General features: G+C 45.6%; 1 protein-coding gene across 1 annotated transcript in view; it reads right to left on the minus strand.

Annotated features, from left to right (window-relative positions):
* The window catches only part of SLIT3 (slit guidance ligand 3), a 636,449-nt gene that overhangs the window by 152,196 nt on the left and 458,072 nt on the right, over positions 1-26,181 (minus strand). Inside the window, exons 7-8 of the mRNA XM_054486980.2 lie at positions 7,152-7,223; positions 1,121-1,284 (exon numbers count right to left, since the gene is read on the minus strand). Coding sequence (XP_054342955.1) covers positions 1,121-1,284; positions 7,152-7,223 — 236 coding nt within the window. The remainder of the gene's footprint in view (positions 1-1,120; positions 1,285-7,151; positions 7,224-26,181) is intronic.

Below are 26,181 nucleotides of genomic sequence, written 5' to 3' on the forward strand. Positions count from 1 at the left end.
TTTTCAATTTATTTTTTTAATTTTTGAGACAGTTTCACTGTCGTGGCCCAGGATGGAGTACAGTGGTGCGATCTTGGCTCACTGCAGTCTCCACCTCCCAGGTTCAAGCGATTCTCCTGCCTCTGCCTCCTGAGTAGCAGAGATTACAGGTGCCCGCCACCACGTCCAGCTAATTTTTGTATTTTTAGTAGAGACGGGGTTTCACCATGTTGGTCAAGCTGATCTTGAACTCCTGACCTCAGGTGATCCACCCGCTTTGGCCTCCCAAAGTGCTGGGATTATAGGCATGAGCCACTGCGCCCAGCCAGGACTCTGTTTTAAAGCTACGTCCCCTGGGAAGATTTTCCTGGGTTACTCAGCCACCTCCCATCCCCAGAGATCTGAGCTGCCTTCAGTTATGTGTCTGCATCATTCTGTTTTCTGTGCCACATAGGCAATCTGTGCTTCTGTTACATTTCGATTACCCACAGATCAAACTCTTATGTTTGCTCAGCACATTTTGTGAGCCCACTAAACTATAATAATTAAGCTCCACTGATTTAGCTTTTACCAAGGGCTGTGTATTATGCTAAGTGCTTTATATGCATTATTTCACTTAATCCTCCCACCCGTTCTTTGAGTTATGAACTATTATTATTTCCATATTGCGAATGAGCAGTAACTTGCCAAAGTCACACACCACTAAGGGACAGAGCTGAGATTTCCAGCCAAGCAGCTGACTCCAGAGCCTACATTATCTTGTCTTCCAATTTCTATGAGCAATGGGACAACAGGAACATGTTTAGCACATGCTAGGACACCTCTGTTATACCCGTTTCCATTTTATGTGTGGCTCAACAAATGTTCAGTTTCTAGTATCAATGGACTAGGGGGCTGAAAAAGTAGTTCATGAATTCTTTTAGCATTTCCCTTTACCAGACGACAAGAGTTTCTTTTTTAAAACCCTTTGAGGCACATCACAGTTCTTTAAGTGACTACCGAGTACTGAGGACGACCTATGGGGTTCCTTCTACACCAAGCTCTGGGCTAGGGTATGTGTTCAAGGTCAGGGTGATGTTGTGGGAGCTCATAGGTGGGTGGGTCATAGCACAGGAGGGGAGAGCAGGTAAGACATCCTCACCTGGGCACACATACTCCTTCTTCTGCACATCCGCCACGTTGAAGCCCCTCAAATGCACAGGAGCCATGCAGAGTGTGAACTGGCCAACTGTCCGTCGCTGTCGCAGCCAATCCGAGAGCCAGGCCAGGTGGCAGTCGCAGTACAGGTGGTTGGAGTGGAGGCGCCTGGGAGAGGGCGGGACAGAGGGAAGGCGTGGTCACAGAGTGAAGTGTGGAGGCTGCCACTGGCCAGATAGAGTGGCCAAAACCCCTGTTGCCCGTTTCTCCAGTGTGAAAATCCCTAGGAGCCCAGGGAAGCAATTCCCTCCACACTACCAAAAACATGGGAGCCCCAACTCTTTCATTGCCAGGTCACATCCAAAGGATGCCTCCAGGGTTCTGAGCAATGCCCATTTCTTAATAGCAAGTTCACCCTCTTTTCTTTTCACTCAAACAAGCCTCAGCACATAGGAGAAGGGGAGTGACATTATTACAGCGACATCCTGATTGGAGTCAAACTTACAAAAGGGCTATTTATTTGTAAATTTCAGCACTTTAGCCAGCATGAGTTACAGGTTGCTTGAGACACGCTTCTCAATCTCAATGCCCTCATCTCCAGTGTCATGCAGCTGAGAGACGCTGTTGCCTTTCCCTGAGTTGTTCTTCATTCCCCCACTAAGGGTCCTTTAATAAACCCACTGCATGTAATGCTTGTGGGCTTAAAACCAATACCACTTTGTGTGCACTAGCTGGAGTGAGCAGGCTGCAGACAGAAGGGAAATTCTTGGAGGATGTACCTTCTTTCCACGCTCCCACTTAAATAAGATGTTGTCTGTACCAGACTCTTGCAATCCATAGCCATCTCTCCACAGTGCCCTTGCTTTCCTTCCCATGTTCAATTCTGTCTGGTGTATTTGCTATTCTGACTGATTCAGGTACGGCTGAAAATATTTTCTAACCAGTTCCAAGATGCTTTGGCTTCCCCCTCTGGTAGCTGTGGTTCTGGATGAATTTCTTGCCCCTGAGTAGATAAGAAACCCTGGAGGGATCTGTGTGTTTCACTTCTGAGGGGAATCCCATCGGGTTAAGTGACTTGAACTTCCTTTCCACTACCAAGGAGGCAAACTAAGGATATCCAGGGGCTTCTAAGGCAAACTACGGATATTCCAGGTTCTTCCCCAAGGTCTCTCTATCAGGGGTTTCCCATTTCCACGTTCCCTACAACCCTAGGTCATTAGAAGTTGGTAGTGGGTAAGTTTTCATCACATCAGCTTGTCATGTACTTGCACTTCGGATGCACATTTTAAACGCCTAAATCCTGGACAAGCTAATCAGCTAGCAGTATATAAAGACTTTCAAGTAGTCTGTGTCAAGCCAGTTATTACTGAGTGTCAGCCCTGTGGAGAGGCTCAAGCCCCCTCCATGCCTGGAATAGAGAGAGCTGAAGGGCTCTTGACCACGCTCCACTTAGTGTAAGGTCAACATTGCCAAACACTGGCCAAGTGCAGCTACCTCCTGCTGGATGCCAGCAGGGCCTTCCTGCCACTGCGTGGGCAAAAGCCTCCCATAGGCCTGGGCCACTGGGGTCTTGGCCGCCGCAGGGGGCTCCAGATCCCATCATATCAGATAGATTAAATGAACCTATAACCCACATAAAATGTAATTTTTTCTGCTAACAATTTTGAAAAAGACTTTTATGATTTTGTTTCAAAAATAATTAATCTGGATGTAATTTCCTTTTTGCATTTCCCAGTGGGTTGCACACACTTTCACAGGCTCCTGGGCCCAAGGTACAGCGAGTACGATGGGTCCCACACAGTTCTCCCCTTTGAGTTTGAAAGCTTAGAGTTCCTGAGCTGAAGCAAGCACTGCTTCCTCTTAGCCTGGACTCTGGAAAGAAGTGAGACAGGCAGGAAGGGGTTGGTGAACCAGAATCCTAAGCTGGTGGGAAGGACCTCAGTTCCAGGAGGGAAAGCAAAACCTCTGTTTATTCATTAAGCATTAACCACTCTGTGCCAAAAACAGAGAGGAGGCTTGGCAGCGGGCTTTCAGCTGATTACAATTTCCTAAAAGTAGGAAGAAAAGGAGGGGGTGCCATGGCCAGTAAGCCCCCACCGGGTATAAATGTTGCCCAAGGAACACGGCAACAGTAGGTCTGTCTGGGACAAAGCAGACCACAGGGCAGGCTGCAGTGGCATGCGCAGACTAAGGTGCCATTCTTTTGTGTGCCGGGAGAAGCAGAACGTTTAATGAGTGTTTGGCTTTTATTTGGAAAGGTGGTTGCCCTCTTGTGCAGTGAGGCGTGGAAGCTGAGGCAACAGGGATTCTCTATGAGCCAAGGAGCGTGGGTGCATGCGGCGGATCACAGATCAATGCAAACAAATTCCCGTCGGTTCTGATCAAGGGTAAGAGATCAATGGAACAAACAAAAATGACGTTTAGGTAAGTCAGATCCTTACTGAGCTGATTAATTTCTGGGATAATAAAAATGTCAGAGGTTTCCCTTTTGGAAGATTCTATTAGGTTGATCCTGTCTCAATCCTGTCTGGCTGGCCCCAAGCTATCTCTCTTCTTAATCTTGATACAGATAGTTCCTATCCCTTTGTCTGCCTAAATAGAAATTTTTCTCCTCCCAAGAGCACCAGAGAAAAGAGGTGACCCAGACTGATTTGGAGCCATCAGAGGGCTCTCGTCAAAAGCCCAGGGCAGTGGAGTCCAGGGTGGTGAACAGACTCCATTCCCTCTTCTTGGAATTGTATCCACCAGAAACGCTAAAAGAGTCAAGCTGGGTAGATTCTTGCCTTTCACAACACGTTTGGGAGATCAAGGTAAGCAATACCATGTCAAATAGTAAAAGAAAAATAATCATAATGAGCATGAAATTAGAGCTTAGGCACTGTCAGGGGTAGTGCTAATCCTCTTGAGTGAGAAGGGACATTATTTTAATTACTTTCAGTAGTTTTGGTGAGGTGTGATGGCAACGACACAAGGGAGGGTGGCCTCCATAGGCTCCTGGGCTGTGCAGAGGCTCTCATCCCCCTTCTTCTGTTCACCTGGCACCTGTTCTTCTGCTTTTGTTCCTGATGAATGGCCTGATCTCAGGCTGTGATGGCAAACTGCCTGAGTCTTACATTGGCTCCGTGCTTTCTGACTTTGACTTCGGGTGGCAATTTAACTCCGGGCCTCAGTGTTATCATCTGTCAAATGGGGATATTAGTGGTGCCTCCTTCCTAGGACTGCTGTGAGAATTGAAATGATTCACAGGAAGTGCTTAGTACAAGGCCTGGCACGCAGCAAACCACTGAAGAAATGTTCACTGTTAATTATGACTGAGAGGAGACTAACTCCAGACTTCACTCTCTTCCCAGCCCATGGCCCTGCCTGGACAAGGCTACAGTTTCTCATTTAGATACTGTAGCACCAAGGTGGCTAGGTGGGTCCTGCATGTTGTTCTGCAATCTTTTGCTGATGGACACATCATATTCCATGTTGATGAAACCACCTCTACAGAACATAAGGTGAATGAATACAAATGCCAATTTATAAAAGGTGCCTTTTAGCCACAGACGCTAAATTAAATTTCCAGTAAATCCTTTTAGAGAGGGTCAGTGTTCATTTTCTATAAAATGTGGCTTTCTGAATTCAATATAAAAGCTTTCCTTTAGAAATCCCATTTATGACTTCCTTCCTCTCTCCTCTTCCCCGCTTCTCCACCACCACCAGCCATCCCCCCCAACCCCATACACACTTTAATTACAGTGAAGGGGGATTAGTCAGCTCAAGTCTCCAGGGAGTTCTGTACAGAGCCATCTCTGAAATTAAACTAAAGAGAAAATGGCAGCAGGCAGGGAGCAAAGAGAACAGACGACATTGATTGATTGATCTGAACTCATCAGATGAATGTTCAGGATGGCAGAGAAGAATGACAACAGAAACCAGTAGAAAAAAACCCTCCTGTTCTCTTCCCCCTCCCTACTGCAGCCCAAACAAAGCACCCCAGATCCAGGCCTAACTCTGTCCCCACAACTCCCAGGGAACGAGCCCAGCTTCTGTTATTGCTGCTCCTAAACTGAAAATAAAAAAGAAGGGAAGGATAAATCACAGGAACAGCTCACAGGAGCTGGATGGCTGATTCCTGCAGGTGAGAGTCATTTTTCTTCAATGCAACCCACTTGTCTGGGGGTAATGCAGGCCCAGCACCCTGAGGCGCACTCTCGGCTTCTTGCCCAGAATCGCTGGGTCCCACTTTTCCCCAGCTCATTTGTGGTGTGCTGGGAACTTTGAAGAGGTCTTTGAAGACCAAATGGCTTCTTAAAATTCCATTACTGCACTACCCTATTTTAAGAGGGAGGGAAAAGAACAGATTTTCTTGGCTGAGTTATGCTATTGAATGAGGGATCCAGGAAAGAATTTGGGAAGCAAAGATGGAAGCAGGGCTCAGATTATTATTCTTTATAATAACTAGTATTTGTTGTGTGCACACCATGTACCAGGCACTTTACGTGTTAAACTGCACTTCATCCTCACAGCAACTTTGAGGTAAGCATTCATGAACTCACTTTCCTTGAAGCACAGAGAAATGAAGAAACTTGCTCAAATTAAGTGGCAGAGCTCCCATTTAAACTCAGGCCTAACTGCAAACTCTGTGTCCTTCTTAGGGTTCTCTGTATTGCCTCTTTATATAAATTGCTTCTTTGGTCTTTGTTTTATCTTTGCCTGAAGATAAAGTTGCTTTCTCATGAATGCAGTGGTCCTCAAACTTTATGAGCGTTAAAATCTCCTGGAGGGCTTATGAAAAACAGATCGCTGGGTGCCACCCCAAGAGATTCTGATCTGGCATGTCTGGTGTGGGGCCTGAAATCTTGCTTTTCTAACAAGTTCTGGGTGATATTGATGCTGCTGGTCTAGGGACCCCACTGGGGAAGCTCTGCTCTAAGGATTCCCAAATCTCATGGATTCTATGTTGCTCAGGGAGCACAGATCAGATGGCTGCTTGGAACTTTCAGTCCAGATTTCTGATCGTGTGATAATAACGTAACAATCAATATCATTTATTGTCTACTGCTTGCCAGGCACTTTAAATATCTAATTTCATCTGATCCTCACCACCATTCCTATTTATAGAGGAGGAAACAGAGGAAACAGAGCTAATAAAGGGGACTGCAGGAATTCTAGCCCTTGGCCTTAGATCTAAATGTTTTTGGCTGACACCCTTGGGAGCTGGCTCTCCCCGACTAGCGTGATGCAAATACCACCGAAGCTCCGCCAACACAAGCCAAGTATCAAGTCTGAACCTCTCTGGAAAGGCTGACAGAGTCCACTTACAGAGAAACTTACAAAGAGGTTCCTGACTGGGAGCAGAGGGGAACTCCCCAGGTAATAAGAGCACTAGAACTGCTCTCGGTATTGGTCACGATGAGGAGATTTGTTTCCTGAGTATGCACCCTGGAAAACTTAAGCCCACCTAAGACATTAAAGGTAAAGAACCAAGTATGAGAAAGACTGCATTCTAACGTCAGAATATCATCCAGGGAGCAGGTGAGCAGGGCAATGTGGTGGGTGGGGGCTGGGTGGGGGCCGGTGGGTGGAGAGAAGGAGTGACTCCTCCTGTACTGTTCATTCCTCGGGGGAAAACCATTGTAACCACTGGCGATATGATAGAATTGCTGATGTTACGTGACATTAGCTAAGCAAATGGTGAATCATTCAGTCAGGGTTCTATATGTTTTGTGACAATGTAAAACTAATCTTTTCTATCAAGACGGAAAACATGCACACAACACAGGAAGAATTCCCACAGTTCTAGGGTAAGAGAAATGAGTCTGTCTGATGCAGAATAGTGGTTCAGAACCATGGGTGGTGGCACCATGACCTGTCTCTACATCCACCCTCACTCACCAAGGCACCCCTTGGTTAATAGCAGAAGGAGGAATTTGAATGCAGGAACCATCTGCCTAGTCATAGCGTGGTAGGTTTGACAAGCAGCTTAGAGTGCTGCACTTTGGGCATGAGGTAAGGAGAAAATGGGAGAGATGCGTGGACTTCTTACTCACAGAGTTCGGATCTTCGGCATGTGGTTGAAGCTGGTGACCAGGATGCGACTGATGTTGTTGTTGTTGAGCGTGCTGTGGAGATAGAGAAGGGAGATGGTCAGCCAGGGAGCAGCAGGGGAGGGACCAAGATGCTTGTAGAAGGTGGGGGGAGGGATGGATGTGACCACAAGACCATGAGTCAACAGTCATGGCCCAGCCAATGGAGCAGCTGAAGACAAGTGGACAGGTCTCCAAATGAGAAGAGCATGCCCTGACTTTTTTATTCAGGTGGAGCCCTCCTTCCTTCTACTGCCCTCTCAGGACTTGCCTACCCACCTTGAGTAAGAGTATTGCTTCCTGAAACCCTCCTATGCACTGAGTGCTTCATTATAACATCTCTAATTCTTACATGTACAATGCCAGTTACCTATTCCTGTCCTCGGTTTATGGAGAAGGAAACAGATATGCTTAATAACACACAAATCTACAAATGTGTTATCCTCATATTATGGATGAGGAGGCTGAGCCACAGGGAGGCAAAATAAGTTTTCCAAGAACAATCACTGCAAAGCTCTGGAGATGGGATCTGAGCCCAGCACTACCTTGCTGCATTCTCCTTGTCCCTCCCATTGCATGTGTTGCCTTGCACAGGATGCTGTGGGGATAGGTGATTCTGTATTTTCTAGGCATCTTCTGACTCTTTCAGCACATCTAATCTTTTTATTTTGAAATGGGGTTTTGCTCTTGTCACCCAGGCTGGAGTGCAGTGGCACGATCTCAGCTCACTGCAACCTCCGCCTCCCGAGTTCAAGCAATTCTCCTGCCTCAGCCTCTCAGGTAGCTGGAATTACAGGCACCTGACTAATTTTTGTATTTTTAGTAGAGACAGGATTTCACCATGTGGGCCAGGCTGGGCTCAAACTCCTGACCTCACGTGATACACCCCCCCTTGGCCTCCCAAAGTGCTGGGATTACAGGTGTGAGCCACTGTGTCGGCCTTCAGCACATCTAATCTCAAACAAGTCTGTGAGCTCTGTGCATCTCTTCTTTCTGGTGCATCTCCATGACCATGAATGGAGCTCCTACGGTGCATGTTAGCACTGACAGGTACTTTTGTTCAGGGAAAAGCAAAGAGAAAGGTGTGAGCTCCATAAATGAACCAGACTGAAATGAGGCTGTTGAAGAATGAAGCCAGGCTATAGGCAAGTACCTGGGCTTACCCTTCTGGAGAAACCTATTACGGAAGACTAGGGAAAGCGTGGCAGCTAAGGAAGGCCATCTGCAGAGGCAGATACATCACGTAGCAGGAGGGCCTTTTGCATCAGTTACTTCAGTGACTACCCAGGTGGAAAGACACAATATGTGGGAAAGTCAGGCCTAGCTCTCAGCTCCCTGACCCCACACCTGTCTCACTATACCTCCCAAAGAGGAAGAGTTGGATACGGCCCTTGGTACAATTCCTCATGGTGGCGACTTGTTCCTGTGCCCTTCTATTCTCCGCTCCTCCCAGAACCACATCAGACATCCCTTACTCAACAATCCAATTCCTCTTACCCTCTCCTGAGCCTCCATGGGTCCCTACTGGCCCAGGAAGGACCCTTTCTTTGGAAGCCTTCATGGGTTAAGCCAGATGTCTTTTGCCCTTGGCTTTTGGTAAACACATTATCTTCCTCTTCAAATGCCCTCTACATTATATGTCTGCAAAGACAGGACAATTTTCTATCCTGTGCATTACTATAGCCTCATGTCCTGCTCTGTACATGGTTGAAATCAAATCCTGCTATTTCCGAATTGTGTGGCCTTGGGCAAGTTATCAATATCTCTTATCTGCAGGTTCTTTATTTGTGGGAGGAAACAGGTAATGTTACCTACCTCACAGGCTGGTAAGAGGCTTAGCATAGGGTATGTGCTCAGTAAGTGGAGGCCACTACGTTACTGACATTCGTGGAGAGAATCTAGTCCTGGCCTGGCCTATTATATTCCCCTCTACTCCAACCCCCATGGAAATAGAGGTTTACCTAGCATATAGTGCTGGGTAACCATACTCTCCATCCTACCCAAGGGGACCTGTAACAATTCCTTCTCCAGCCCCTTGTGAACCCAGTCCAAAGCAGGATTCCAGTGGTCACACCTCCCTTGCCCCAGACTATTCATGTAATCCCCCACATCTACTTATCATCTGTGTGGTGAAAGGCACAGAAACTAATTCTTTTTTCTCCCTCCCATATTTACTGTGCACCTACCACGTGTCTGACACTGTTAGGCATATGGGATGGTAAAGAAGAATGAATAGACAAAATTTACATTGCCTGCTTCTGCCTACTTTATGACTTCACTAACTTGCCAATGCAGGTATTTGGCATTTTATGAAGTTGAGCTCACTTAGCTGTTTCATGTGGCTTCTTTTCTGTGTGTGTGTATGTGGGGAGCTGCTCAGTGGGGGATAATCTATCCTGACTCTGTCCATCCAGAAAGCTTTCAGAACACTTCATCAAACAACACTGAAGAATTTGTCACTGCTATCAGACCAGGCACTCTGCCTTGGCAGGGAGCTTCCTGGGGGGTGAGGGCTATGCTTCTCTCCCCTTCTTCATTGGATTAGAAATACCTCCAGGGAAGAAATGATGCCTCCATTTCACCTTCTGTCCATTTCAGAGTTCTGGGCTCCACACTTAGGGGAAACCAAGTTAAGGTTGTTGACTGACCACCAGACAAAAAGATCTGAGCATCTTCCCTATCTTTCAAAGAACAAGAACCCTTTGCAGAGAAGGGGCTTCTTTCCAAGCATGCCCAGTCATTCAACATCAGGTGGAGTTCACAGCCTGGCTCTAATTTAGCTGAATATACAGTACAATTATAAGCAGGACCTCAACTATAACTGCATCCGGCAGTAGTCCGGCAGCGATGACTTATTAATGTATTACCACACTGATATTTAAATGTGAGTCGTAATGAGGGCTATAAAACATTTACGATAATAGCAATTATTCCAGAACCAAAATGACTAAACACAGTATTCAGACTTTCATGATTTGCTGCTTGGGGCTGGCCAGCCCGGGGATGTCAGAGGGTTGGTAACCTCTCAGACGCTGATTGCTACGACAGCTACAGTTTTCGTTTCCCTAATAAACACAGATTTATTTGATTTCCAGTCTTGGCAGCTTTTGCCCACACACAGAGCACTGCATTCTATTTGGTTCTTGTGCTGCTGGCATTCAATGAAGGAATTGTTGTTACAACCCCAATGCCAAGGAGAGGTGGTGAGCATGGACCTCGAAGGCAGAGACCTAGTTTAGACTGGCTCTGCTACTTACAGCCTATGCAACCATGGGTAAATTTCTTAATCTCATTACATTTCCTCCTTTGTAACATGGAGATAATAATAGCACTGGGCTCATAGAGCTTTAGTGGCAATTAGATGAGATGTTACTGATAACTGCTAACATTAACTGAGAGCTTATTATATGCCAGACGGGCTCTGAGCTAAGGGCACTGCATTGTATCGTTTCGTTTCTTTTTCTGAGACAGAGTCGCGCTGTGTCGCCCAGGCTGAAGTGCAGTGGCGTGATCTCGGCTCACTTCAACTTCTGCCTCCTGGGTTCCAGCAATTCTCCCTGCCTCAGCCTTCTGAGTAGCTGGGATTACAGGTGCCCACCACCATGTCCAGCTAATTTTTGTATTTTTTAGTAGAGACAGGGTTTCGCCATGTTGGCCAGGCTGGTCTTGAACTCCTGACCTCAGGTGATCTGCTTGCCTTAGCCTCCCAAAGTGCTGGGATTACAGGTGTGAGCCACCATGCCCAGCCTGTATCGTTTCATTTAATTTCTCCAATTATCCCACGAGGCAGGGACTTTTAATATCACCTCCATTTCATGAATGAAGCATGTGGTAGTGCCAAGATTTGAATCCAAGCAAGACTGAGTCCAGGAATGAGGCCCGTGTTAGTTTCCTATGGCTGCTGTAACAGATTACCATGAATTTGGTGGCTTAAAGCACCACACATTTATTCTCTCACAGTTTTGCAGTCAGAAGTCTAAAATGGGTTTCTGGGGTGCGTTTCTTTCAGGGGAGAATTTGCTGCCTTGCCTTTTGCAGCTTGTAGAGGCCACCCATGTCCCTTGGCTCATGGCTGCTTCATTGCGTCACTTCAACCTCTTCTTTTCGTTACCCAACAATTTTTTAAAAAATATATTTGAACACAGCTCCAAACAGCCATTGAAGCCTCTTGCTTCTGTTGTCGCATCTCCTGACACTCACTGTGATCTCCACTTACTGGGACCTTCCTCTTACAAGGCCCCTCGTGATTACCCTTAAAGCTTATCTGAACAATCCAGGATAACTCCTCCATCTCAGGATCCTTAATGTTGTCCCATGTGCCAGGTCCCTTTTGCCATGTAAGACCACATTCATAGGTTTCTGGGATGAGGTCATGGACATCTTTGGGGGCCTATTAGCTCAATGCCAGGGTACTGAGGCGGGACAAGGGCTCCCTAGGAGGGATGAATACATGAAGATTCACATAATGAACAGCTCCAGGGGTTGGCAAACAACTGCCCACAAGCCTAATCCCATCCAATGCAGCCTGTTCTTGTAAAACTGGTTTTACGCATTCACTTTTGTACTGTCGATCTGCTTTTGCATTACAATAGCTGAGTAGTTGACACACAGACCATATGGCTTGCAAAGCTAAAATATTTTCTATCTGGATTTTTATAGAAATTTTGTTGGCCCTTGGCTGCTGTAGAACTGAACCCTCCTGTCTCTGCCTTTGTCAGTGATTAAATGTGATATACTAGGCAAGGCACATAACTGCTCGGTAATAAGAGGAGTTTAGGTCAGAGGCATTCAAAACTTAAAAACCACAAAAAACATTTTCAGAAATCCCAACTGGCAAGTAGTAGCATTGGGATTCAAAAGCAGGTAGTCTCACTCCTACCTTGGAAGATCAGTCCCACTGTTTCTGGAACTTGCAACGCCGTGATGGAATCGGAACCTAGGGGAAGGCCCTGCTCAAGAGAGAGGACAGGTGAATCCACCTTGGGTTGTGCATGGAAGGAACTTGGGCAGTGGTTCTCAAAATGTGGTCCCCAGACTGGGTGCAGTGGCTTATGCCTATAATCCCAGTACTTTGTGAGGCCACAGCGGGAGGATTACTTGAGCCTAGGAGTTTGAGACCAGCCTGGGCAACATAGGGAGACCCTGTCTCTACCAAAAAAATGAAAAATAAAATAAATACATTAAAAAAATAAAAATTAGCTGGGTATGGTGGTGAGCACCGGCAGTCCCAGCTACTTGAGGGGCTGAGGTGGGAGGATCACTTGAGCCTTGTAGGTCAAGGGTGCAGTGAGCCAGGATCATGCCATTGCACTCAGCCTGGGTGACAGAGTGAGATCATGTCTCAAAAAAAAAAAAAAAAAAAGAAAAAAAAAATGTGGTCTCTAGACTAGGCCTATCACCTGGTAACATGTTAGAAATGCATATGCTCAAGCCCCTACTGAATCAGGAACCCTGGGGTGGGTCTCAGCCTTGTGTGTTTAATGAGCCTTCCAGAGGAGTCTCATGCAAGTTCGTGTTGGAAAACCATTGAACTAGGGAAAAAGCTAAGAATAGAGCCTTTACTTAAGTGTAGAGGGTAGTATACAGGATGCTCTTTTGCAGCAACTGGGACTGAAGGCCTCTTCTGGGGCAGGCGTGGTGTTTCCCCACTTAGGAAGAAGCCTAAGCTCTGAAATGATAGACAGTCCTCAACGGAGGTGGCTGTAACCACCCTTGGAGAGCTCCAACTTGGCTTCTGCCCCTGGCTTCCACTGTTCCCTTCTGAGTGCCAACGTGGGGCTCTCCATTGCATCCCTCAAGATAGCCATCTTTGATCTGGAGGAGACACGTCCAGCTGCAGCCATCCCACCCTGGCAACCTTAATAAGGCTGACATTTCCCTCTGTCTCCTCTGATTAGGCCATCACTTTATCACTCTGTGCTTTCCTGGCTCTGGGTGTAATCTCTGTGTTGTGTGTCCATAACACCATGTAATTGGCTCTAATGCAACAATATTATCTGTGAGCATGTATCACATAATTGCAAAACCAGGCATCTGCAGTAAGTGCCACTGCAGCCTCTCTCTGTGCCAACCTTCCTGTGGGTATTCTTGGAATCTCTCCTCTTCCCATCCACATAGGTGGGGATCCAGACTCCTTGGGTCCAATAGACCCTCCTGGTGGGCTGGCCCACTCACCTCCCGTCTCAAGGCAGACAGACTTCTCCCTAAGTCTACATAAGCAAGCTGGTTTCCTCCTTAATGGCCCCCAAGAAGGAGACTCTTGGTAAGTCATCAGCCACCATGACGACAGGATGTCTGTTTAATAAAGTGGGCTGAGAGATGCCCTGAGTTGTACTTACAAATGTGGGCATCCAATGGCCAGCACAGCAAGCCTAGAAGAAAGCGCGATCTCTGCCAGTGCCTACAGTGAATTAACAGAGGTGGATGCAGCCAAAGTACAAGACTCCTTTCCTGAAAAGCAACTGAGAGTATAAGTCCTGTGGCCGGACCCTGTGAGAAATACCTAAACCACAGGCAGGGGATGATGTGCACAGAAGGGTTCTGGCAGTGTGCAGACCTCAAGGGGGACTCACTGCTGGCCCTCCCTCTTGCTTGGCTCAGGCAGGGCAAGAGGAATGAAACTGGGGACACTACAGGTTCTTGGGGATGTCCTTTATGTGCCTGCTCTCCTCTCTGGCTCACAGGTCAAAGCAAGCCACTCTTCTCAGTCTCGCTGGGCAGCTGCTGATGGGCAGCCAACATGGGACCAGGAATCAGGGCATGCTGCTGATGACCAGGCCCTACGACACTCAGGTCCTAAGAGTGTGACCGTTACTGGCTGACTCAGCTCTATTAGAATCTGCATGGATGGTTTCTGTTTGTGAACTTGGCCCCAGGAGAGCATACACTGAATGCTCAACCCCACTCTCTCAATCTCGGGTTGAGAGGGGCATCCCCAAGCCTCCTGCTCAGCCCAGGGCCTCCATCCTCAGCACCTCCTCCTAAGTACTCTATCATTTTTAAGTGAAACTCCCTTTATTGTTTCCCTCATCTCCAGGTTGAACTTGCCTTTCTCATCCAGCTGTACACTGCTCTAATGTGCCTGGGGGCTCTAGGAAGCTCCAGAAACCAGGAATAAGAACGATGCAATAAAGCATCCTTAGAGAAAACCTAAGCAGAATGGTATAGGTTCTCCTGTGAACACACTACTTTCCTCTAATGAGCTAGACTAGTCAAGGATATTGCTTTGAAGCTTGCCAAAATCTTCCAATAAAAGTATCTATGATGTTCATAATAGCAGAAATAATGCTGATACTATTTATGAAGTGTTTACTAAGTCCCAGCACTAGCCTGAGCACTTTTCATACATTATCTCATTTAATTCTCCCAACACTCCTGAGATAGTATTACTTCCACTTGGAAGCCCAGGAAATGACATAAACTCTGCTCAGATCTCACAGCTAGAGTTGCGGAGCCAATATTCAAAGCCCAGAGGTGTGATACCAGGACCTATGTTTTTTATCATTACACAAAACTGCCTCTTACAGGATTGTCTTCAGACAGACAGATGTCACCTTTCCAGCTTCCACATTTTTCCAAGGTGGAGGCGAATCACATGAATTTGTGAGGAACCCATCCTTTACTGGTCCCAGAAGTGGCAGGGAACATGGTGTTGGCCTCACTGCTGAGGCTGCTCCAAGGCAACAGCACTAGACAGCCCTCCTCCTGTCCAAGGAGCAGGGACAGCTCAGCACAGAGAGTGAGGGAGGTAGGAGAGGCAACGTAGGACAGAGGACAACTAGGTCCCAAAGGCATCTAAGGTCAAGGTTTGGCTAACACGTATCAGCGTTGCCAAAAGCCTAGTGGCCCTTACTGTTGGATGGGTTGACTGGAATTTTTAAGAATACCCTGTAGAATAGAAAGTACAGATCTGCCTGCTCCTTAAGCAAAGCTTCTCTTTTGCTTGTTTGGAGTGGGCGATGGGTCTCCAAGGGCATATGAGGTGGGAGGAATGAGAGAGATTGGTGGGGGTGGGGGAGAATGGAGGGAGAGGTGAGACAAGGGTGGGAAGCCATCTCTTTCGCATTACCTGCTTTCCTGGACTATCCTGGGTGCTGCATATTACTGAGTTCCTTGATCTCCCTGTGGACCGTTTAAATTAAAGCTCATAACCATTGTGTGGGCATATAATGAAAACAACTGATGCTGCACTGATTAGTCCATTACTCTCAACTGTTAGAAAACATAATGATCTCACAAGGGGCCTTATTCACTGACGTATAGCAGTCGAGCTCTCATTTGACACCTCAAATTAGCAGCCAAAGCAATAACAGCTGGGGTTTTTGTCTCAATATTTGTACCCGACTCTAAAGTGATTTGGCACCGGGTGAGCGTTATTTTTAAACACACAGCTCTCACCGCCAAGTAACATTTTAAATGGTCTCCAGGTGTCATGTAAAACCTACAGAAATAAATAAAAACAATCAGCTGCCAATTTGGGCCTTTGATAATACAGATTCCTTAACAAAAGGGCTTGTCTTTGGTTCTTTCTTTCATTATATATTCATATTATGACAGGCAGAAATTCGTCTCCATACACTTGGCAGAGCCTCAGTGTTCAAAGAAAAATAATACCTCCGAAAAACGTTAAAAGTGGAAGATCAAAAGAGAAAGATAAATCCTCAAATCCCGTCACTACTCAATCAGATCCCATGTTTGGGGGTCCCTTGACTCCGAAGAACTCCTTACTCATTTACTGAGATGATCACAGATACTGCCTAGCAGTGATTCAGAATGGCTCAACTGCCTTCCAATGATGGAGTTTATTTTAAAATGTACTTTAAATGACCATGTGAATGAGATGGCCTTGGCCTCCCAATTCTGTTTCATCATCTATAGACTGAGACCATGGACAGTCTTGACTTAGAAATCAGGCAATTGCCAACATGTCCACAGATGCAAGAGTGACCTCCAACTTACATTACTGGACAGGTGAGTTTGCAGTTGAAAAGGGAAGAAACAGGCAATTTCCACCTCAGCTGCATTTGGTGCCTAGCCAGTAAGAGAGGAAGAAGAGGGAGATTTTGAAAATACCCATGAATGTGTATACTAGGCGTGGGCAGAGAGCAAGTCTGTTTCATGTAGTTACATAGCCAGAGCCTGGCCCAGTGTTTGGCACGTAGGAAGGCTCACTGTTTACGGAATGGGTTGGCGAATATCAAAGCATGAGCGGTCAGGTTTTTGGCATCTTTTGATACAAATAAATTTCCACTCTGAACAGCCTTCTGGGCTAATCCAGGAGTACAAACACAATTGCCTACGGGAGTGAGGCTTGTCATATAAGTGAGTGAGCTGCGTGGGGACTGTTGTAAACCCAGCCTTACTAAATGAGATCGTCACTTCTTGTTTCAAGAGACTGTGCTATGCTGGAATGGGGGTGCAGCATTGCCAGTTCTTCCCTTTTGCTATTTTTAAAGAGAAAGCCAGACGTCTAGAATTTTCATGAGGTCTCCTGGTTTTTTAATATTGGCGACTAAATCATCTTGAGTATCAAAACTCACAAATGAAACACCTGGGGGCTGGATCTGGCTTGCAGGTGCCAGTTTTTGGTCTCTGAACCAAACAAATTCATTCAATAATTTAAATCAGAAAAAAATATAGTAAGAAAATCAAAGTGCTTCAATGGCATTATGGTGAAATGTAGTTGAAACCTTCCTTCTATATTGCAACTCCCAAAGGGCAGCCGCCAGTGATGAATTATCTTTAAATGATTGCAAATTATTCATTGTTTCTCCCCCCACAACCATCATTACTTGGGGACAAAGAGCCCTGAATAAGTTTCTGTTTCTAAAGGTAAGACTGTTTTCCACCAGGCAGGTGAGCTCTTGTCTGGTTTTTGCATGCTACTCATTAGTTCTGTGGCCAAACATATAGGTCACTTTTTGTGTACAGTCGGAACTGAGCCACTTCAGAGCTGTTAGAAAAAGCTGCACAGGATGCATGAGGCTCTGTTCCTGGGCTGAGATGCCAGAGAGGTCCTGCTTTTTATTCTCTGATATTTGCAAGGGAGGGAGTCTCCCAGGGAGCTGAGTGCAATTTACAGCTTGGGCTAATTGGGCTCAGCAATGGGCAGGGGACTCCAGTGCTTACTCCACGGGTTTCTGGTCATCCCTGGCAGCCAGGGATCAATGATGTGGAATCTGGTCTCTTCCAGACTGCCATCTGACTGGACAATCTATTGAGGCACTAGAGTGGCCATTTCCCAAGCAGTGGCCAAAGGCCTGGAAGGCCCTAGAAAGGGAGGGTGTTGTCCCCATGCTGAATGCAAAACATTCCCTCTAGCAAAATGCTGGAGATTAAGAGGTGATGGCATGAACAGGACATGAAAGCTGGCTTCACTTACTATTGTTTCCTGTCTGCTAATATAGGGGCAAGCAGACAGCAATAAAGAGAACTGGATAAAGAGCCAAAAGACCTGCTTTCTGGCCTGGTTCTTCCATGAATTTTTCCTATGGCTGTGGGCAAGTCATTTAACCTTTGTGAGGGAGTTTCTTTTAAAATGAAGTGGTGGAACCAGCTGACCTCCGGGGTCTTTCTAGCCTAAAATTTCACTCTCTAATTCCAATTGGGTTGTGCTGGCTCTAAAATAGCATTTCTGGATTGGGAATCGTTTTCCAGATGTTAGAAGAAGTGGTCATGGATGCCCAGATCTGCCCAGCACTGCACAGACGGGACATCTGGCCAAAGTCTGAAAGTCACAACTAGCCCCCAGTGTGCAGCATGTGAAAACAGTTAGGCAGGGCTGGCTCTTTTTCTTTCTCTGTTTATGCAAATACCTGGCTCAGCTTCTGTGGGGTTAATGGGCTTGGTTCCCTAATTGGCTGCTGCATCTCTAGTATACCTATGGACACAGGAAGGGCTCAGGCAGGGGAGTGATTTTCTTACCCAGCTGACTTTGTGGAAGTCACTTGCAGGGCTGTGAGAAGCAAATAATGGGGATCAGGGAACAAATTTACACTGAAAGGGTTTCGTTTTGGTGGGCCACGGTTGTAAGTATCACACTCCTGGGTTTTGATAAAAATGGGTCTTTTGTGGGTTTAAATTTGGATGGAGAAAGGGCTGGGCACAGTGGCTCATGCCTGTAATCCCAGCACTTTGGGAGGCAGAGGCGAGCGGATCACTCGAGGTCAGGAGTTTGAGACCAGGGGGGTCCAACATGGTGAAACCCCATCTCTACTAAAAATACAAAAATCAGCCAGGTATGGTGGTGCATGCCTGTAATTCCAGCTACTCGGGAGGCTGAGGCAGGAGGTGAACCTGGGAGGTGGAGGTTGCAGTGAGCCGAGATCATGCCACTGCACTCCAGCCTGGGACACACAGCAAGACTCTGTCTCAAAAAAAAAAAAAAAAAAAAAAAAGATGGAGGTGGAGGGTGAGGGGAGTGGCAGATATTTCAAAGATTTACTGTTAGAAAAGATACTATTTAAACATTCTTAATGGATGTGAAATGTCTGGAGAGATTTGGAGCAGGACAGGGAAGCAGGCCTGGTGGGAGCTATGGTGATTTGCAGAGCATGCCCTGTCCAGACAGGGTACTCACCCACACTTAGCTCCCAACTTGCACCGTCCAGTAAGGTAGCCATGAGCTACATGTGGCAATTCACATTGGAATCAATTAAAATTAAAAATTTAAAAATTCAGTTTCTCAGTTGTGTAAGATGCACTTCAAGTGCTCAAGAGTCATGTGTGGCCAGGGGCTTCCATCCTGGATAACACAGAGATGCAATATTTCCCTCACCACAGGAAGTTCTATTGGACGGTGCTGCTGGAGAGGTCCTAGCCACAGGCAGGCCCAGGGTTGGCAAAGCTTCTATATATTCATTGGAAGTTGAATTATAAACTTTTACATAAAATTACTTGAGTTTTAAATGTTGGCAACAAATTCTAATTATTTGTAAACATTGTAAACATTCTAATTATTTGTAAACAAAAAAATTAAAGAAAAATATAAAATCCCACATCTGCTCTTTTCATTCAACCCATGGGCCAGCAGTTGGAGTCCTCTGATTTAGTTACAAGTTAAAAGAAAATGGACTCTCTAGAGCTTTTTGACAATGAGTTTGAAGAATCCAAATATGACCTTGGAGAAATGGAATCATTATTTCCCTCATCCCTCCTTCATCCACCATCCCTTACTTAAAAAAAAAAAAAAAGTTTTTTTTTGTTTTTTTTTTTTGCTGGGTGCGGTGACTCATGCCTGTAATCCCAGCACTTTGGGAGGCCGAGGCAGGCAGATCACTTGCGGTCAGGAGTTCAAGACCAGACTGGCCAACATGGTGAAACCCCGTCTCTACTAAAAATACAAAAAAATTAGCCAGATGTGGTGATGGGCACCTGTAATCCCAGCTACTCAGGAGGCTGAGACAAGAAAATCGCTTGAACCGGGGAGGTGGAGGATGCAGTGAGCCCAGATTCCACCACTGCACTCCAGACTGGGCGACAGAGCAAGACTCCATCTCAAAAAAAAAAAAAAATTTGTTTTTGTTTTTGTTTTTGTTTTAGTTTGTGTAGAGGTCTTGCTATGTTGTCTAGACTGGTCTCAAACTCCTGGGCTCAAGCAATCCTGCCTTGGCATTGGGATTACAGGTGTGAGCTACCTCACCTGACCCATCCGTTACTTTTTAATACCTTCAAAGACAGAAAATGAAAGCTCAGGGAAAAGTGGGAATGTTGATCCGGTTCTTCCCAGCCTTGTGTCTCCATCACCTTCTCCACATCATCCTTCCTTCCATCAAGCCAGTGGGTAGGAGAGGGCCAAATGCCTGTGAGAGCTCCTAGGATCTTGACTTTCAAGACTCAGGTCTATAGAAAAGCAGACTCAGCCACAGGTAAGCTGAGCTGTCCAATCTTGGATCTTGGGCATCCTTGGTGGGAATGGCAGCAGCTGTGGCATGGCTGTTCAAGAGGAACAAGGCTCCCTGGCTTGAAGGTCCATGAGTGTCATGGGACGAGCGCTGATCTAGAGGCAAGTTATTCACTAAACATTCTCAAATACTGGTCACCAAAGCCCCTGCTGGGAGCTGAGGGGATGATGAAAAGGCAGAGGCTGACCATCAGGCAGGGGCACCTTTGCAAATCAGCACAGAAGCCCGGTCTTAGGAGTGAACTGACCGCTGTAGGCATGTGGCTGCTCTGCGGTATTTCCCCCGCCCTCCACATCTCGCCCTTGAAAGAAAACTCTCTGGAATCTTTCTTCAAACATGCAGAACTATTTTTCCAGTTTGTTCTAGGTGGGACAAAGCATTTCAAAAGATTGCTCCCAAACCAAGTTTGTCAAGTCTGAATTCCAGTGCAGAGACCCAGCAGCTGGAATCTGTGGCCCCTGGGGACGGCAAGACCACCATGACTTGCTGACTCCACCTAAGCGCTACACACAGGTGAAGTTAACAGGAGGTTTGTTGATTCAAGATCCTTTGCTGATCAAAAACAATTCAATTATCTTCTCCACATCCTCTTAACTCAGGAATGTACACCAATACATTTTCAACTTCAGAGATGAAACTAGCTTTTGGTTAACAGGAAAGTGAAATCAACTAGAAACCACAAGTTTCCCCCAGATTCCAGGTATTTTAAAGGTGAAAGTGCTACTTATTTAAATGGAAAAAAAATTTAGATTTCAAAGTAATTTTTACTTTTTCCTTAAGCTGGGGTTCTCAAAACCAAGCTAGTCATTTGAAGGGCATGACTGTCACGGAACTTGGAGTCTGGATGACTAAGAAGGAGGTGTGTGTTGAGTGGCACAAGAGCATTTATAGAAAACTCAGTTCCTTTCCTAGTATTCTAGGGGCTGAATGGAAGTTACAGATGCTTTCTACAGAGTGCAATTTTAATCCTGATTGCATGAACATATCACAATTTACAGCACAGTACCATAAGAAAAATATCTGGAGATATTTTAAGACTTTCATTAAGCCATGACAGTTCTATATTCAAAACTATGTTATGACTAAACACCCTGATAAAATGTTTGTAGCTCCCAGAGAAACCCAGGTGAAACGTTTTATAAATAAATAAAAATGAGTCTGTTCTCTGTTGTAACACACCAATTTTCACTGTAGCTCTGATTTTGTTCCTTATTAAAATGAGAAAGAAAGATCACCATTTAGCCAGAGAAATGCAAAATCAAAGGTAATGTGAAAAGTGGACTGGTTCAGTAAAATACTACATTGTTCAACATTTAAAATGATTCCAGGACAACCATATCTTGTTCTGTTCAGAGACAAGCCATAACAGGGACTCTAGAGACTGGTGGTGCGGGCTTCAATTCAGTTAATTAATTTCAACTCGATTTGGTTCCACATACTTTAACTGGCCACTTAGTATGTGCCAGGGGTGAGTGAGATGTGGATATAAAGCAGAGAAACAGTACAGAAGTATTTACCAACTTTACTTATTATGAGCGTCCCGATTGGGAGCCTGCTATTTGCTAGGCATACACCAAGGATATATCTTTTAACCAACACAGATATTCTCAGGGTTGGGAATTACAATTTCCATTTTTCAATAAGGAAATGAACCCCAAACCACCTAGTCTGGTAAAGATGAGCTGGAAGCTGGTTCTATGAGAGGACTCTAACCCCTCCAAAGCTCAACCATGGCTCTGTACCTTCATATCTGGGGCAGTTTTGTGGAACTGGATCTGATGCTGATTAAGCTGAGGTCACAAAGTTAGATCTAAGCACCCTATGGGTCAGTGTTTCAATAACTATGGTTTCTGAAGTTTTCTGGGCATTCACTACAGACAATGATCTCACTAGTGCATATAATTGTTTCTATGTATGTGTGTTCCGGTAGGTGCTTCTAATTTTAATTTTTATTTTTGTTAAGGGCAGGGGCTCAGATATCAGGCAGAACTGGATCTGACTTCGGAAAGAGTAGTCCCCTTGTACTTGCCACTGTGACTCTGGGCAAGTCAGTCAACTTTTCTAAGCATCGGTTTCCTGACTGGTGAAATGCAGTTCCTAGGATGTGCCTCATAAAGTTGTGGTGAAGATTTAACTGAGATGCCTCATTCTACTGACTTATCACAGTGCCTAAAGATACTCAAAAATAGAAGTGGACTCTCAAAAATAGTAGATGCTCAAACATGGAGACTCTAACAAGAATAATATAATCATACTAATAATTACTGTACGATGGTACTATATATTATTGTTACATCATTATTATTATTCGTTAATCCCCTGGCTCTGCATCCAGAGGAAGCTCAGCCGAAGTGGCCAACACACTGCGACTTGCATTAAACTCTGGGTTCTTTGAAGTGGGCAACATCGTGCTTGAATGTCCTAACACCCTGTACCAGGACACTAACCCCGCTCTAGGAGAGTGAACACAACCTGACCTAGGTTTCAGGACTGCTGTCAATTTGTTTCCACTGCCTTCCTCTTGTACCAGAAAAGGACCTTTTCCCCATTCACTCTTCTGCGTCTACCTGTGGGGTTCTGCGTCAGGCCACGTTGAACCCACCAGGATATGACTGAATTAGAACTACCCTAAAAGTCTGGTTAGTTCTGCTATTGCTTTAATTCTTCAATCTCTCCTCTCTAAACATGGGCTCGGCGGCCTTAGTACACCAGTTGATCCAGGGACCTGGGGAACAAGAACCAGGGCAGGTGGGGCGGCTCTTGTGATGAAGACATGGAGCTAGAGTCACCTCTTGTTTTTCACCCTCATAGGCATAAAACCAATTACAACTGCTGTAACATCAAAGGCAATTTGGAGACTAATTTAACCCTTGAGAAGAGCTTCTCAGAAGGTGAGACATGAGGGATTTGTGATTGCCTCTGGGATGTCCTTGCTTAGGTTTGGGTGTCCTGGACTCCACATCACTAAGCTCTCTCTGCGTGCCCACTCCATCATGCTGGTGAGCTCTGGCCTATGGAGCTCAGCCTGCCAAGCACCTGCTCACTTCAAGCTTTACTGTACCCAGTGCCCAGCACTGTGCTGGCCACACAGTGTGTATTTTCTTCTTGGATGGGTCAGCACAGGGACCACGTGGGCTGGCAGTTAATGTAAATTGGTAGGGGTCAGTGGCAGAGTGGGGTCTACATGCCCCATCCAAGGAGGACAGGTGTTCCCCAGCCACAGCTGACTGCAATGCAGAAATGCCGGCCCACAGTTGCCAGTGCTTCTGGTTTTTTCCAGAGAAGCTGGAAATCTGGGCTTTTATGTAAGATATCTGAGTTTTTAAATGTGAAATGCTAGTTTCAATTTTTAAAAAACATTCCTCAGGACAAAAGAAAAATCTCACCTATGGGAGCAATATGGTGTGTGGTCTAGTTTGTAGCCTCTGGTTTAAAGAGAGCTAAAAGCTGGATCATCCCTTGTTTCTGTCACAGACAAACATTTGCCCTCCCCCAATCTCTTAAATAATACCCAAAACTTAATGGTGAGTTTTGAAAGGATGAACTGTGCTTGGGATTTCCAATCTTACCAGGGGCTCCCTTCTGAACAATTGCATATAGGTGCCCAATGCAGACAGAAACACGGGTAAGGAGTCCCAAATTCTAAGTTCCCCTGTTACCGCCAACTTGCTGCTGACTTCAGGCAAGTCTCCCAGCCAGAGCCAGGCCTAGGGTGAACCAGGCAAGGTGCTCATGGTGCAGAATGCTAGGCGGCATGGGCCTCTCTCCAGTGCCTGCTCTCTGTGTCTTAATCTAGACAATGAGAGGTCATCCTGGAGACACCTAAGGTCCCACCAGCGCCAGCCTATAATAATGTCAATGAATTTCCAAAATTGGCAGGTGACATAAATGGTAGTGAGAGCTTCCAAACAGCACACGCTGGTTATCTATGGACCTGTTGGGATCTCCGTGCCATTTACCTGGCACCAGTGATTTCTCAAGGGCAGACCAATCACCGGGAGATGAGAGCATTTTCAGGATGTGTTTCTGTTATCTGTGGTCCGGCATTTTTGACAACATATTTATTGAGCTTCTGACTTGCTACCTTTAGTCAAGGGACAATGTCCAAAAGTATTTTTTATTCTCCCATAATACTATTGAAAAACAATTCATGACATATGTTATTAATGAGGTTTTCTCATTTTTGTTTAATTTGTCCCTACTATTTTTTTTCATTAGAGTTAAGCATTTTTTTTTTTCTGACCCAAGATGGCACATTGGTCAGGGAGGTGCCACTATAACTGGTGAAATGCCTGGCCATCCTCAGCCTGGCTGGTATGGGCTAGAAACCCAGGGCTCAGAGCACCAGCACAGTGCATCCTGACCGCACAGAGCCAGGAATGCAGTCTTGGCATATTCAACTGCAGTATAAGCACGACTTACTTGGAGAAAACCTAGTGTTGTATGCGAATTGCCAAAAGCATAGAACAGGTGGAAATTAAAGGGCAATGATTTGAGTAACAGCAGAGGGTCTGACTCACAGAGGCTTGGTCCCTCAATTAAGAACCTTAAATGCCATAAAGTTGAGGCTGTATTTTTTTTAGGGGGGAAACAGTTCTAGAAAGTAGAGCCCCCAAACTGTGGAGTGCCAAAGTCTATGGCAATGGCCACAAGTGGGAATAAATCATCTCTGGGATGACAAGTGTATCAGTGAAAAAGCAGGATGAGTTCCTTACTCCTGGCAAGTTTGATTTACCTTCGACTTTGTGGGCACCTGTTAACTGGGTAAAGGGAATGACAGGGCCAATTTCACAAGCCCGTGAAAGGCTCCGACGTTCTCCCCAGCGGGATTGTGAGTCATTGCTAGTTTGCCTCCATCAGTTCTTGGGGCCAGTTCACAGCACCCTGCAGCCCACACCCGCCATACTTCAGGGCAGCCAAACACCATGACAGCCTTGGAAACATGCATCCAAAAGGCAGCTTGGTAGAATGGTTAATCACACAGACTCTGCTGCTAATTAGGTAAGCAGTTACTTGCCTTCTCTGAGATGCGCTACTTTTTTTGTAAAAGCACGGTGAGGGTAACAGTAGCTCTATTGAGAGATTGTGAGGATGGCAAGAGCTAGCGCATGTAAAAGCACTGGTGGTATCACTGGGCTTGAGTAACTGCTAGCGATTTTCATTTTCCTCATTATCCCTCCTCTGCAGTGGCACGGAAGGAATGAGAAATTTCACCCCCCCATACTATGCTTTTCTTCTTACTTCCTGGAAAGGGGAGGGGATGGCTCCTTTCCCTGTCCACCATACTCTGCGCTGGACATCCCCCATCGGGAATGAGTCAAAAATGAGGTGGAAGTGGGCAGATTTCAGTCTTTCCCAACTTTGTACCAGTTCATTTCTTCTCATAGTGGTTCCCTCTCAGGCTCACCTCCAATGTTCTCATTCAGTGTAACTGGTAAAACCATCATCAGCCTCGATGGAAAGTTTTATGGTATTTCCATCCACAGGAGGGATGGAATAACAGGGTTATTGCATGTGAAATACTTCTACTTGCAGTTGACATCCATACACTTTCCTTAAGTTAATTTGAGAGCTTTCTGGGACAACCAATGTGTCTTTCCTTGATTTCTACTTCATGCTGCCTAATGTCAGAGAAAACACACCCGAAACATTATATTTTGTCTTCTTAATTTTAAGCTTTAGATATTTTAAAATGCTCTTTCTGGGGATAGGATGTTTTGAACTCTCCTCTTTCACTTAGAAATTTATCAAGCTGATGTGTGATACCGTCACTGAGTTCCTATTTATTATTTCATTGCCAGGATTCTTTATGGAGCCTAAATTGTGATTACAGAGAAGCATTATAAAATGTCAATGTGTAGATGAGATTTGGAAGGTCTAGGGGTGGGGAGGGGAGGTTCTTTAAATGGAGATGTCAGCTCCAGCCAATTTCAGAATGGCTTACCATTAAGATGGATGGTTTCAAAGCCGTGTGCCTCTGCTGGAAATTAAAAACCCACGGAATAACTGATTATGATTAATTTTAAGTACTTAGCCATGTGAAGCCAAATGAGAGTGTCTTTAAAGCAAAGCTATTGATCTGGCTTTGTTTG

Source organism: Pongo pygmaeus, chromosome 4 (assembly GCF_028885625.2).
Source record: "Pongo pygmaeus isolate AG05252 chromosome 4, NHGRI_mPonPyg2-v2.0_pri, whole genome shotgun sequence".
NCBI lineage: Eukaryota > Metazoa > Chordata > Mammalia > Primates > Hominidae > Pongo > Pongo pygmaeus.